The sequence below is a fragment of the Schistocerca cancellata genome, chromosome 3, assembly GCF_023864275.1.
Source record: "Schistocerca cancellata isolate TAMUIC-IGC-003103 chromosome 3, iqSchCanc2.1, whole genome shotgun sequence".
NCBI lineage: Eukaryota > Metazoa > Arthropoda > Insecta > Orthoptera > Acrididae > Schistocerca > Schistocerca cancellata.
The window spans coordinates 511590077-511605771 of record NC_064628.1 but is presented as its reverse complement, the minus strand read 5'-3'; the positions used below and the strand labels follow the sequence as shown (position 1 = coordinate 511605771).

Below are 15695 nucleotides of genomic sequence, written 5' to 3'. Positions count from 1 at the left end.
TTTAATCACTTCTAACAATGACATAAAATGTCTGACAGATAGTATGGTTAAATCTGAAAACAAACTTAAAAAATTTCCTTCTTGACGACTACTCTACAGAAGAGTTTCTAATTTTGTCAAGCTTAAAACGTGATGGGTAAGAATAATTAACTCACAACAGCACTACAAATGATAAATTTGTTGAGGCTCGGCATGTAGCCATATTTACATATGAATGTGTAAAGTGAACGTAAAATGACTCATTCCACATCATTAAGATTAATCATACAACTGATCCATGGAATATGAAATTAACAACTAACTAACTAACTGTGTTAATCTGGCGAATTTTGTACTGAGTATCCACCATAGGCAGTTATTATCTTGATTACTACAACATAGAAAAGGATGAAACATTCTTTGAGTTTGTGTCACTTACTGACCTGTACAAAGACATACATGTGTTATAAGCTGATCAGCAAACTAAATTGTGTCTTATTAAATTTGAAGAGAAAATGAACACCAAATCATACAGTGTTGTAAACATAACTGAATAACAGGTCATCACTATCAATAAGCATAGGAAAGAAAAATATAGCAGAAATTCTATGAGACTTATGACACAAAGGCACATGAGCCAGGTTGGTATGCTACAGGTAGATGAAAGTGCTGACTAACGAAGGAATATTTTGAATTACTGCACGTAATATGTTTATTTAAATTCTAAGACAAGAACATAAGTATAATAGGAAGACATTTTATAAAGTAAATAGTGTTTTTAAGCGTTTGTGTGGTACGGCTTATTTGCAGCATGTGGTGCAGATAGTGTGGTCAGACTAATTCTTACTAAACTAAAGGTTAGCATTTTCTTCTGCAAACCCCTTCACATATGAATAGCAATGGGAGATATATTTGCTTTGGGCCAACCCATACCAAGTGGTTCAGCACTGCTTGCTTAACCATCTCAGAAAAAAATTATATTCACTGGGTGAATTCCCTCATATTTGGTGGACTCAAAAATATTTAAAATTTTTTTTTTATTGTTAGCATTTAGAAACAGCGGCCACTTTTGTTTCAGGCCAAAGCATTCTTTTGCACTTACAAGAATCTGTGGTTTTTAAATTATTCAGTAATGGGATGCTCCAGACATTTCAAATAAAAAGCATGTAGTTCAGCACACACTGGACTATATATTAAAACCACGAGTACCTAGTTGAATGTATTCCTTAATATATTTTAATGGCTATATTTTTGAACAGTATTTTTCCAAAGAAAGAGTAATTTCTCAGCCTTGATATTTTTTGTTCTACTACACTACAGAGTACAGCTACTTTTTATAAAGTATCAACAATGAAAAGCTTACACTTAAAAAAAACTATTTAAAAAAAACAGATGTTTTGAAATTTTTCATTCTTTGGCCTGCAATATCATTGTTAGGGGACCAGATAAAAATTTGAAAATTACACTCTTAATATATCTTTATGATATCATACTCCAGTATAAATTTCATCTTTGAGATTTAAGGAGAAGTTAAGAATAATATTACCAATATGAATCAAACATATGTTTCATAATATCTGCAATATCTGTACTAATGGATAAAGTGTATAAGTTACATAATTTAAACATATGTATGAACACTTTTTAATATGAGTCAACTAATTACCTTATCTCGTTCTTACCTTACTTGTTTTTACTACGCCGTTCATTGAGCAATGAAGAAATTTCTTTACTGAGTTTGGGAGTTATTTTAAAAGTTCATCCAGTTGCAGTTGTAAATTCCAGGGGAGACTGCTTCCTCAGTATATTTTAAACAGGCATCCAGACTTGAGCCTTTTAAACTTTTTAACTTGGTCCTGGTATGTGGTAAAATGTAACCTTCATGTCTTGGTTTTGACAATCAATATTATCAACTTCAGTAATCCACCACTACTTGCCATAAACACAAGCCATTATGTCCTTATTTTGAAGTGTTAGTGGTACAAGTTGTCCATACTGATGAAGTTCACTATCAGGGGATGTTGATGTGAACTTACATTTGAGCAAGTTGTGTGACTGAAGTATAAAACAATGAAAAGATCGGGAGCCTTTAATCTTCTGACAAGTGTTGAATCTTTCCTCCAAGACACGCATAGATTACTTGTACTGTCTCATATTTCACAAAAACATAAATAGTCCCTTTTAGCTGTTCTTTACAGAATTTAAACATTTCTTGAGGTGTCAAGATCTGGTTTTCATAGGTCTGCTGCAGACTAGCTTTTGTGACAGGTCTATTTGTTGTACCCCTGACACCATCATACACTTTCTTCCCATGGCACGATGCAAAAAAGGCCATTCTGAATCAAGTCTAAGGTATTCTTTGTGAAAGGGGTGTTAATAATTTTTTTGTTTTTGTTTTTATATTGGGTTGCAGCACCATCAGAGTAGTACATCAGTTTGCTTATGGAAAGGTGGTGGTGTTTCATGTAGTTTGTTAATCATAGTTTAAGAGCATGCACCATTGTAGCGTTGTGTTCAGGGTAGCCACTTATGACATAAAAACTGTATCTCTTTAGTTTATCTTGATCTTTATAACAGAACACAAATGGGTGAACTATGGGCTGTTTGTTTACCCAATGGTCCCTTGTACTTCATCTTGAGCAACAAAGGAATAATTTTCAGAAAAGCCAGCAAGAACTAAACATTTATCAACTGCCAAGGTTTTCTTTTTGTCTCAGAAATTTACTCTCAGCTTTGGCAATAAAATGGTGCATTTTAATGTTTTCAAGGATAGCTACCAACACTTCAAAGAATTCTTCTCATGGTTTTATAATTGTCACCATTTCCATTTTGTACCGTGTCACCCATTGTTCATATTCTATACTGTCATGCATTAAATCGTCTTCTTCCGATACTTCTGATATCAAGGGCAGCTTGCTTGCCTGGACAGACTTGACATTTTCCCATGATCACACAACTGTAACTGTCAATACTGCAAACCAGAACTTCCAAAAGATCTTTATAGTCAACTCTAAGACTGGCCCAACCTATCATCAATTTACATTCTGGTGATACAAACAAATGCAGTCACTATGGGTGCCATCTGCCCCTACAACAATACACTATTTTGGTCTCAACTTGCAAAATTCTAACCTTCCAGTTTTAATTTCAGGATTTTCTTTTTTGAATTCTGTGAATAGTTCATTTAAATTAAAGAATATTAATCTTTTTGTCCCTGAACCTAGTAGCATTTTCTGTAACAAAAACACAATATTTTTTTGCTAGGCATCAAACGGCTGTTGTCATCTTCATAAAACCTAATACCCTATTTGATCATGTTTTCATCTATGAAATTATATGCATTTTTCTTTTTAATGAAGGTAAAATTCCCTACTTTTACTAACTGCCTTGTTAATTTAACCAAACATTCTGACACATTAAATTCATCCCTAACTATTGCTCAACTTCAAGGATTTGATGGTAAACTGATAATTTTAAATTTATCCTCTTTGTTTGAAATATGACATTTAGTTTTTCTATCAATCATCATATTCGGTCAGAGAATTTTTAGACTTTCATCTGGCTTTGTGCTACTTTTCTTTTTAAATGAAACTTTCGAAATTTTTTTTTGGCAGTAGTTGCCACTTTGTCACTTTTTGCATTCAATGCAAAAGGTCATTTCTCTTAACTTAGTTTCCTAATTTTACTAGCAGGCAATGCACTTAGGATTTCACAAGCTAAATCCACTTTTTTTAATAGATTCTGATGAGTGACAAAATTACTTACCTGAACTATCACTACCCCTTTCTTTGTTAATGACTAATATCTTAGAATAACATGATGGAATCACTTTCCTGATATTATATTGATAAAAGGGCTTTTATCTTTAGAATAATGATCAAATGTTATTGCTCTCAGATCTTTTGTTATAGGCTTCTTACATATGTTACAAGGGTCTAAGCAAGACTGGTCAAAAAGGTGATGATTAAATTTCTTTAATTATTTAATTTCATGGTAATTGCAAGTTGATTTAACCTCTGAGCCAACTCGTAAGCAAAATAACACTTTCTTCTTCACTGTAATCTTGTATTAAAGTAATGTCTTTAGGAAACACTTCATATACACATTTAATGTCAAGCTTCATTAATAAGAACAACAACAGAACAAAGACTCCATTGTTCAACTGCACACTTCAAGAGCTCATTGTTAACTGAGTATGAGTGAACAGATGTTGGTGGAAGGGGGAAGACAACACACTGACTTGTACAGGCATATCTGTGAGCGTGTCCAGACTTGCAGATGCTGTCTACTAGCCTAATGAAACTTCCTGCAGAGGATCGTTCAACAAATAATGATTCATTACTCAAATTTTCTATGTTTTTCCATGTATTTAAATTATGTAATTGTTATACATTACCCCATTAGTCCAGATATTGCAGATATTAAGAAATGTATTTTTTACTCATACCTGTAATTTTTTTTCATAACTTCTCATTGAATCTCAACTCTGAAATTTATATTGAAGTTTAATATCATAAAGTGCATATTTTTCAGATTTTTATCTGGTCCCCTAACAAAGATATTGCATGCCAAAGAATTAAAAAAATTAAAAAATTTTTTTTTTAAATAGTGTATTTTTTAAGTATTAACACCTCACCATTGATACTCTAAAGTAGTTATCCATGTAGTGAAGTAGCACAAAAAATATTATGGCTGAGAAATTACTCCTTCTTTGGAAAAATACTGTATAAAAAGTTTTTTTTTTATTTGGGACCAAAAACATTGAGCCTTTAAAAATATATTAAGTATTAAATTCAGCTAGGTGATCATGATTTTAATATATAGTCCAGTGTGTGCTGAACTAAATGCTCCTTATTGGAAAGGTCTGGGGCAACCCAATACTGAATAATTAAAAAACCGCAGATTCTAATACAGGCGAAAGGATGCTTGCAGCCTGAAACAAAAATGGCCATTGTTTCCAAATGATAACCAATAAAATTTTTAAAAAATTATTTTTGAGTCCACCAAAAATGAGGGAATTCATCCAGCAAATATCAAATTTTTCTGAAATGCCTGATCAACCTTTTCTTTTTCTTTTTTTTCCTGGCTCGCTTGGTATGGAATGATCCACTTTGTTGGCTAAGCATTACTAAATGTGTACGGTAGAATAAAAATTAGTCAAACATCTTGTAATAGAAATCAGAAGATTCAACAAAATTTAGCAGTTGTAAGGGAATAGTTCAATTTAGCACAAGTGAGTAAATTCATGTATGGATCCACGCATTTGAACAAGGCACACCACTACATTCTAAGACTTTAAATGTGGCAACTCTACCCCAGCAAGAAATGGTTTAAGGATAAAATAACAATGGGACTGCTGATGCAGCCATTCTGGTATTCATAGATTTACGTAAATAAATGTAACAAAGAAAACTTTGAAACTTCGTAGAACAAGAAACTTTTGTAATATCAGCATAATGATCATCATCATCCGCATTTCACCATTATTTCTTGGACCTCTTGCATCTCCACTGATTGCAGGAAACTTTCTATTTTATTACTACTCCTGGCTGATTTATTTCTTTCTCTCCACTTATTACCTCTAAAACAAGAAGTAATGGTGATTAAAGTCTTAAAATTTGATGCCAAGTTCTAATAGATTCTACAGGTCCACCCACAACTTTCCAGTGCAATGATTAAGCTCATCCTACCACATTGTCTTCAAATTTTATCATAATTTTTAAGAACTTAAAGCTACATGAAATACTGTAATGAACAAGTACCCATGAAGTATACTACAATACCTTTTAATGTTTCTTCAACTACTTCTACAACACGATCAATTTGTTGCACACCAATTACACTTAATCCAGATAGAAAATCAGACTTTGGAGCACCCTGTGGAACACAGCCAGCAACTACAATATGTTTTCCTAGTTTCTGACCTGCTTCTATTTCATTCCTGAAACATAAAGGAAAATATAAACACATAAATAAAGTAATAATTTAAGTCACAATAACATCACAGTTGTCAAAGTTACTCAGTAGTAGTCAATTCAGTTTCGACATTCGACACAATGATGACAGTACAACGCAGTAACCATCCCTCTATCAAAGTTTACAGGTGGTGCTTACTTCCTTCAAGATGGACTACAAATGTTTGTTACACTGTAACATAAATTCTCATTATCCTTATCACACTCCTCATTAACCAACTTCAAGTAGCTGAGAATGTTATGCAACTCTATTCTTAACAACCATAACTGTTCTTGGGTGTACTACCAGACAATAATGACTTGTTAACACAAAACTGCCATCTTTGGGTACCACTGTGCATACTTGGTTCATCTCTGAAATACTGTTTGCACTTTATGTAAGCTGTTTCTAAACATGCTCCTTGTTGTTCCCCCTTTCAACTACACACATATTTTGTAGATCAAGGAATGCATTGTACTGTTTTCTTTCAAAATGTGTATCTGCTTGACAGCATTAATTTTCACGATAAGTACAGTTGAGACTGAATGAATGAATGCTGTTTAACTACTTCTTTTATCTAAATTTATCAGCTGAACTTGGACAAGATAGTAAAGTCTTGAAAATAACACACACACACACACACACACACACACACACACACACACACACACACACACACACACACACAAAACCTTCATCTACTCCTACTTAGTGCAGCTGTGGTATATGTTGAGTTTTTCACTTTAGTTTGTACTGGCTTTGGCAGTGAGGAGTGCTTTAAACCTAAAATGCACTACTTGGCACCAGGGCAAGGAATATCTGATGAGGGAAAATAATCAACAAATTCAAGGCCGCTGTTAGTTTATCTGTACATGAATTTCAATACTAATAATAATAATAATAAAACATAACAACCACCACTCACAGATTAGGTCTTAGACTTGTTTCAACTAGCTGAATGCTGCCTACAATGCAGTACAAGCAATCTACTATCGTGGGACACATGACAGGTATACCACCAGTCCCTAATGTCAGTAAAGATGTGAGGATGTACCATAAATCAAGCGCAAGTCTTTCTGCTCTAAAGACAGCGACACTAACCATTCAGCTACGAAAGTGGTAATAGTAGTAGTAGTAGTAGTAGTGATGATGATGATGATGATGATGATGATGATGATGATGATGATAACAATGCGACCTCTTGGATGCCTATGTAAAATATAGTTTAACAATATTCCAAGTGATATGGAAACAAAAAGACAGTGGACAATTACTTCTGATGACTTAGCACAGTGGCTCATACTGCCCACTCTACGCCTAAGAACATTTATGGCTTAATAATAATAATAATAACAATAAATTTGTTGCTGAATTGAGCAACACTATAAGTGTTTAAAGATCCTGTTTATTGTTAACCATAAGTACTATGTCAACAGCACATAAACTATTGATTTTTCACTCTAGCTCCAATGTTTATCACTGCTTTCTGCAATATTTTCTTAGGGAAAAAAATTGGACACTTGGGACAATACAATGTAGCCTTGAACACCTCTGTGGATTCAGAGAATGTTGGATAGTTAATCATTAATGTTTTACTGAGCTTCCTGGTCCCACTACAGATTTAATATGCACTTTACCTGTCTCAGTAATATTAAGTCCTGTAAGAGTTTCCGTTAATTGACTCTGGTGCACCGTCTTACTGCCATTCTTAGTAACAGTTAAATAGTGCGACTACAGCATTAAATTGTGTGCTGTCTCTGCAAAGAAACTTCTAAGGAAACAGTAACTACTGAACAATAGGTGTATAAGAAAGTGTACAGTTATAGGTAAAAACCAAACAAAATGCATATACCCCTCAGCACAACAATATGTGAGGCCTGTAACAACTGCCACAACAGAATCTGCTCACCTCTCGCAAAGCTCAAAGGAATTCTGGTCATAAGTAAACACTGCCAACAGCACCAGCATTGGCTTCCAGACACACATTTATGAGACATGAACTGAAAGTGAGAATAGCAAAGCAAAAGAAGAAATACTGAACTCCATCTTCAACTGCCCGTTACACCAAAACTGACAAAACTCCAGGGCTTGCAGGAAAGTCTGTCATATTCTATAAAGAATTTGCAGCTTAATTAGCCCCTCTTTTGGCCATAATATACCTTAGATCCTTCGAACAAAAACCTGTGCCCAGTGGTTGAAAGGAAGTGCAGTTCACAAACCTGTTTACAATACGGATAGAAGAAGTGATCTGCAACACTACCATCCAATATATACAACAGCCATTTTTTGTAATCTTAGAACATATTCTGATCTCAAATGTACTGAGGTATCTTGAATGGAATGACCTGCTCCATGACAACCAGTATGGATTCTGAAAACGTTAGTCATATGAAATCTGGCTTGCATTTCTCTCAAATGACATCTTGAAAGCAATGGATTGAGACAGTGAGATATAGTGTTTCTTGACTTTCAAAAGGCATTGGACACACATACACTTTTGTTTAAAGTACGGTCATATGGTATATCAATCAAGATTTGTGACTGGACTGAAAATCCCTTGGGGGGGGGGGGGGGGGGGGGGGGGGCAAGGCACAGCAGTTACCTCGGATGGAGATCACTGACAGCAGTAAAAGTAACTGCAGGTGTGTTACAGGGAAGTGTGTTGGGATCCTTATATTGTACAGTATATTAATGATTGCAGAGGATGCAGTTATGAAAAGAATAGCACAAATATCATCACATCGAGATAAGATTTAAAACTGGCAATTTATTTTAAATGTACAGAAATGTAAATTTGTGCACTTCACAAAATACAAAAACATTGTATGCTATGACTACAAGATCAAAAAATTATAGTCTGAATCAGTCAACTCATACAAATTTCTGTATCTAACAACATATAGGGATAAAAATTTGAAATGATTGCATATGCTTAGCTATAAATAAACCAGATGAAAGATTTCAGATTTTTGGTTGGGTACTAGGAAAGTCATTCTATAGGAAAATGTAATTGATCTGTAAAGAACATTTCTTGCAGTATGCTCATTCTAGGATTTGCGAAGCCTGAACTTCAGGATTGTTTGATTCATGGGAGTGTGTCACAAAGATACTGAAAAACATGAACTAGCAGATGTTTGTAGATGGGATTCAAATTACCCTGTAAAAGCCTACTCAAATAGTTTCAAGATCCAGCATTAAGTTAGAAATCTAAAAATATACTATAACGCCTTATTACGTATAAATCCTGTAGGAAAAACAACAACAAGGTTAGACTTATTATGGCGTACACAGAGGCAATTGAGTTATTATTCTTCTCACATTACATAGGTGAAATGGTAAGGCGAAAATTTGTGATAAGGTGTAAAATGGGAATTATCCTCTGTCATGCACTTTACAGTGGTTTACAGAGTATATATCCAGGTATAATGACTGTTGTTTCCTTATACTTAAAATTTTTTCTAAGCCAAATTATGAATCACTAACGAAATTTCACATTTTTATAAGCTCTTCAGGCAGAGACTATTCAGAGGATGTTACCATCAAGAAAAACAAAAGTGTCATTCTACGGATTGGAGTGTGGAATGTTAGATGCCTTAATTGGGCAAGTAGGTTAGAAAATTTTAAAAAGGGAATGGATTGGTTATGGTTGGATGTAGTGGGAATTAGTGGAGTTCGATGGTAGGAGTAACAGGACTTCTGGTCAGGTGAATACAAGGTTATAAATACAAAATCAAATAGGGGCAATGCAGTAGTAGGTTTAATAATAAATAAGAAAATGGGAATGTCAGTAAACTATTATGAACAGCATAGTGAATGCATTTTTGTACCTGGAGTTTGCTTGTTTGTTGTTGTAGCCAAGATAGACATGAAGCCCACACCCACCACAGTAGTACAAGGTTATATGCCAACTAGCTCTGAAGAAAATGAAGAGATTGAAGAAATGTATGAGCAGATAAAAGAAATTATTCAGATAGTTAAGGGGTACAAAAATTTAATGGTGATGGGGGACTGGAATTAAATAGTAGGAAATGGAAAGAGAAACACTATGTGGATATGGACTGGGGGGAAAGGATTGAAAGAAGAAGCCGCCTGGTAGAGCTATGTAAAGAGCATAAGTTAATCATCGCTAACACTTGGCTTAAGGGCCCGTAACCCTCCTGGCCTCAACCTTCATTAGTCACTGTCCTCACCCATCCAGCCCCCTCCCTGTTCCCAATCCAGCACTACACAGCCGTCATTTCACCGCCACACCCAAATTTCTTTTATTTTTATTTCTCTCCTTTCTGCTACTTGCCCCCTCCCCCCCACCGTACCTTCTCTCCTACCCTCCATCTAAACTGCTACACTTCACTGTCCGCCACTCCAACCATGCTATCCCCCCCCCCCCCCCCAGCCTCCTCCTTACCCCCACCCAGTCGCCACTCCCATCATGCACTGGTGTTGCTGACCACAGTGTAATTTCAGCTCTCTGAGACTGCAGTAATCAGTGACCATGATCTCACCATTCCACATGTTCACATCAAGATAGCCACTACAAGAAAATGCTTCCTCAGTCAAAGGAAGAGATTTGATGTTGGAAAGCTGAAAAATGAAAATTTCTGTTCCGACACTGACAATGTTGAGTGCTTATGGAAAAACTTCAAGGCAATCGTAAAATGCGTTTTAGACAGGTACGTGCCGAGTAAAACTGTGAGGGATGGGAAAAACCCACCGTGGTTCAACAACAAAGTTAGGAAGCTACTGCGAAAGCAAACAGAGCTTCACTCCAAGTTTAAACGCAACCAAAACCTCTCAGACAAACAGAAGCTAAAAGATGTCAAAGTTAGCATAAGGAGGGCTATGCGTGAAGCGTTCAGTGAATTCGAAAGTAAAATTCTATGTACCGACTTGACAGAAAATCCTAGGAAGTTCTGGTCTTACGTTAAATCAGTAAGTGGCTCGAAACAGCATATCCAGACACTCCGGGATGATGATGGCATTGGAACAGAGGATGACACACGTAAAGCTGAAATACTAAACACCTTTTTCCAAATCTGTTTCACAGAGGAAGACCGCACTGCAGTTCCTTCTCTAAATCCTCGCACAAACAAAAAAATGGCTGACATCGAAATAAGTGTCCAAGGAATAGAAAAGCAACTGGAATCACTCAACAGAGGAAAGTCCACTGGACCTGACGGGATACCAATTCGATTCTACACAGAGTACGCAAAAGAACTTGCCCCCCTTCTAACAGCCGTGTACCGCAAGTCTCTAGAGGAACGGAAGATTCCAAATGATTGGAAAAGAGCGCAGGTAGTCCCAGTCTTCAAGAAGGGACGTCGAGCAGATGCGCAAAACTATAGACCTATATCTCTGACGTCGATCTGTTGTAGAATTTTAGAACATGTTTTTTGCTCGAGTATCATGTTGTTTTTGGAAACCCAGAATCTACTCTGTAGGAATCAACATGGATTCCGGAAACAGCGATCGTGTGAGACCCAACTCGCTTTATTTTTTCATGAGACCCAGAAAATATTAGATACAGGTTCCCAGGTAGATGCTATTTTCCTTGACTTCCGGAAGGCGTTCGATACAGTTCCGCACTGTCGCCTGATAAACAAAGTAAGAGCCTACGGAATTGAAGAGTTTTTAGCAAACAGAACACAGCATGTTGTTATCAATGGAGAGACATCTACAGACGTTAAAGTAACCTCTGGCGTGCCACAGGCGAGTGTTACGGGACCATTGCTTTTCACAATATATATATAAATGACCTAGTAGATGCTGTAGTATACAGAGAAGTTGCAGCATTAGAAAATTGTAGCGAAATGCAGGAAGATCTGCAGCAGATAGGCACTTGGTGCAGGGAGTGGCAACTGACCCTTAACATAGACAAATGTAATGTATTGCGAATACATAGAAAGAAGGATCCTTTATTGTATGATTATATGATAGCGGAACAAACACTGGTAGCAGTTACTTCTGTAAAATATCTGGGAGTATGCGTGCGGAACGATTTGAAGTGGAATGATCATATAAAATTAATTGTTGGTAAGGCGGGTACCAGGTTGAGATTCATTGGGAGAGTCCTTAGAAAATGTAATCCATCAACAAAGGAGGTGGCTAACAAAACACTCGTTCGACCTATACTTGAGTATTGCTCATCAGTGTGGGATCCATACCAGATCGGGTTAATGGAGGAGATAGAGAAGATCCAAAGAAGAGCGGCGCGTTTCATCACAGGGTTATTTGGTAACCGTGACAGCGTTATGGAGATGTTTAGCAAACTCAAGTGGCAGACTCTGCAAGAGAGGCGCTCTGCATCACGGTGTAGCTTGCTCGCCAGGTTTCGAGAGGGTATGTTTCTGGATGAGGTATCAAATATATTGCTTCCCCCTACTTATACCTCCTGAAGAGATCACGAATGTAAAATTAGAGAGATTCGAGCACCCACGGAGGCTTTCAGACAGTCGTTCTTCCTGCGAACCATAAGCAACTGGAACAGAAAAGGGAGGTAACGACAGTGGCATGTAACGGGCCCTCCGCCACACACCGTTGGGTGGCTTGCGGAGTATAAATGTAGATGTAGATATGTATGCACGTTGCGCATGCATGAGGGAGTGTGTGTATGTGTGTCTACTGCTGACGAAGGCCTTAATGGCCGAAAGTTATGACTGCGTGAATCTTTTTATTGTGCCTATCACGGCTCAGCTTCTCTGCTGTATGGTGAGTAGCAACTTTCCTTCTCTCGTATTGTTATGTTCCATCCTGAATTTTCCACTGTTTGATTAATCAGAAGTTTGTAGTATGAATTGCAATACACTTAATATAGTTCCCAGCTTTGGAGTTTCGTTCCAATTTGTCTTGCAATATTCTATGGTCCTGAGTTTCCAAAATGAAAAAGGACACCAATCTAGCAGAAAGTGGAGAAAATCCATCACATATGGTGAGAAACTGAAGGGGAACAGACGTATACAGTGACCATGATCTTACCATTCCACATGTTCACATCAAGATAGCCACTACAAGGAAATGCTTCCTCACTCAAAGGAAGAGATCTGATGTTGGAAAGCTGAAAAATGAAAGTAGCAAAGAATTCAAACTAGGACTGAAAAACCTGTTTGAGGGCCTTTGTAGGATGAAGAAGTGGACATTGATGGACACTGAAAGATGAACAGTAACAAGACACAGCTCCAAAAGATTGAATCTCACAAGGAATACAAAGCTAAAGACACAAGAGGTGAAAGCGTTAATGGTGATTGCAGGAAGTGGGCCTCAGAACTGGTTGAGATGGCAGCAGGTGCTGGTAACCGAAAGCAGCTCTACAATGTCATACGGACCCTCATCAAAAAGAAAGTCACACACAGTCAACTTGTAAAGAGCATACAAGGGCATCTCCTCACCAATGATGATACACAACTTTCAAAATGGCTTGAGATATTTAAGTATGTGCTGGACAGAGATAATATATTACTTTTGGGCAAACATAACATGAAACTGAATCTCAGACATGTGAATGAAAGAGATACCGTTTAATGCCTGTGCTCCCCAGAAGCTCTTATTGAACAGTGCTATGGAATTTCATGTTACAATCAACCATTTATTCCCCTACCCTAAATTTTGTTTCTAAAAGTTTCCTTATTGTCATTTCAGTAATGGAGTTCTTTCTAAATAAGAGCCTCAATATCAACTGAACTTTCCCCAACCAAAACTGCTTTAGCATGCAAATACAGCACACATCTCCTGGCTGCAACCTAACTCTTTCCATTTTGTGTTTTTAGGTATCATTTTCATAATATTTTTTCACATAAGGTATTCATTGTTTTCATTTAGGCACTCAATTGAGCAATTCTATCCCTCCTGCTGTCTAATTTTCACTTGTCTAAAAAAGAAAGAAAATCAGACCTAATCTGTCTTCTCCTGGAAGTCATGGAACTGAGTGGACACAGAGGTGTGGTCACGTCTTTCTGCCATATTTGTGAAATAAACCCGTGATGCTTACAATATGTTGGTGTGGACATTATTGCATTAAACCACTTAAACCTCTATGTTTATTAAGAGGAGGAAAGAGAGAATGTTGACAAAACTCAGTCACAATATTTCTTCTACCAGGTTCAACACCGGTAGAAGAAAGAAGTTATTTGAGAAACAGCAGTACCTCCTAGGAGAGAGGTAATGTCATAAATCAACTTACACAGCTGGAGTGTTACTCTTCTATGGTGGCAAGATAATTACTGTATTTACACTCCTGGAAATTGAAATAAGAACACCGTGAATTCATTGTCCCAGGAAGGGGAAACTTTATTGACACATTCCTGGGCTCAGATACATCACATGATCACACTGACAGAACCACAGGCACATAGACACAGGCAACAGAGCATGCACAATGTCGGCACTAGTACAGTGTATATCCACCTTTCGCAGCAATGCACGCTGCTGTTCTCCCATGGAGACGATCGTAGAGATGCTGGATGTAGTCCTGTGGAACGGCTTGCCATGCCATTTCCACATGGCGCCTCAGTTGGACCAGCGTTCGTGCTGGACGTGCAGACCGCGTGAGACGACGCTTCATCCAGTCCCAAACATGCTCAATGGGGGACAGATCCGGAGATCTTGCTGGCCAGGGTAGTTGACTTACACCTTCTAGAGCACGTTGGGTGGCACGGGATACATGCGCACGTGCATTGTCCTGTTGGAACAGCAAGTTCCCTTGCCGGTCTAGGAATGGTAGAGCGATGGGTTCGATGACGGTTTGGATGTACCGTGCACTATTCAGTGTCCCCTCGACGATCACCAGTGGTGTACGGCCAGTGTAGGAGATCGCTCCCCACACCATGATGCCGGGTGTTGGCCCTGTGTGCCTCGGTCGTATGCAGTCCTGATTGTGGCGCTCACCTGCACGGCGCCAAACAAGCATACGACCATCATTGGCACCAAGGCAGAAGGGACTCTCATCGCTGAAGACGACACGTCTCCATTCGTCCCTCCATTCACGCCTGTCGCGACACCACTGGAGGCGGGCTGCACGATGTTGGGGCGTGAGCGGAAGACGGCCTAACGGTGTGCGGGACCGTAGCCCAGCTTCATGGAGACGGTTGCGAATGGTCCTCGCCGATACCCCATGAGCAACAGTGTCCCTAATTTGCTGGGAAGAGGCGGTGCGGTCCCCTACGGCACTGTGTAGGATCCTACGGTCTTGGCGTGCATCCGTGCGTCGCTGCGGTCCGGTCCCAGGTCGACGGGCACGTGCACGTGCACCTTCCGCCGACCACTGGCGACAACATCGATGTACTGTGGAGACCTCACGCCCCACGTGTTGAGCAATTCGGCGGTACGTCCACCCGGCCTCCCGCATGCCCACTATACGCCCTCGCTCAAAGTCCGTCAACTGCACATACGGTTCACGTCCACGCTGTCGCGGCATGTTACCAGTGTTAAAGACTGCGATGGAGCTCCGTATGCGACGGCAAACTGGCTGACACTGACGGCGGCGGTGCACAATGCTGCGCAGCTAGCGCCATTCGACGGCCAACACCGCGGTTCCTGGTGTGTCCGCTGTGCCGTGCGTGTGATCATTGCTTGTACAGCCCTCTCGCAGTGTCCGGAGCAAGTATGGTGGGTCTGACACACCGGTGTCAATGTGTTCTTTTTTCCATTTCCAGGAGTGTACTTTAAGAGCAAACGGTCACAGTACCTCAGGCAGATGAGTAACTGAATTCTTGTGTCAGTGACCATTATGCAAAAGATACCAAATGGGAGATTTCAAAGCACATGATCAC

The 15695-nt window shown here is 38.5% G+C and overlaps 1 protein-coding gene across 2 annotated transcripts in view; it reads right to left on the bottom strand.

The window, feature by feature from the left end:
* Positions 1-15695, bottom strand: part of LOC126175305 (threonylcarbamoyladenosine tRNA methylthiotransferase) — a 140073-nt gene that overhangs the window by 63329 nt on the left and 61049 nt on the right. For both annotated transcript variants that reach the window (XM_049922006.1, XM_049922007.1), the window contains one exon: positions 5763-5920. In XM_049922006.1, the coding sequence (XP_049777963.1) occupies positions 5763-5920 (158 nt within the window). The remainder of the gene's footprint in view (positions 1-5762; positions 5921-15695) is intronic.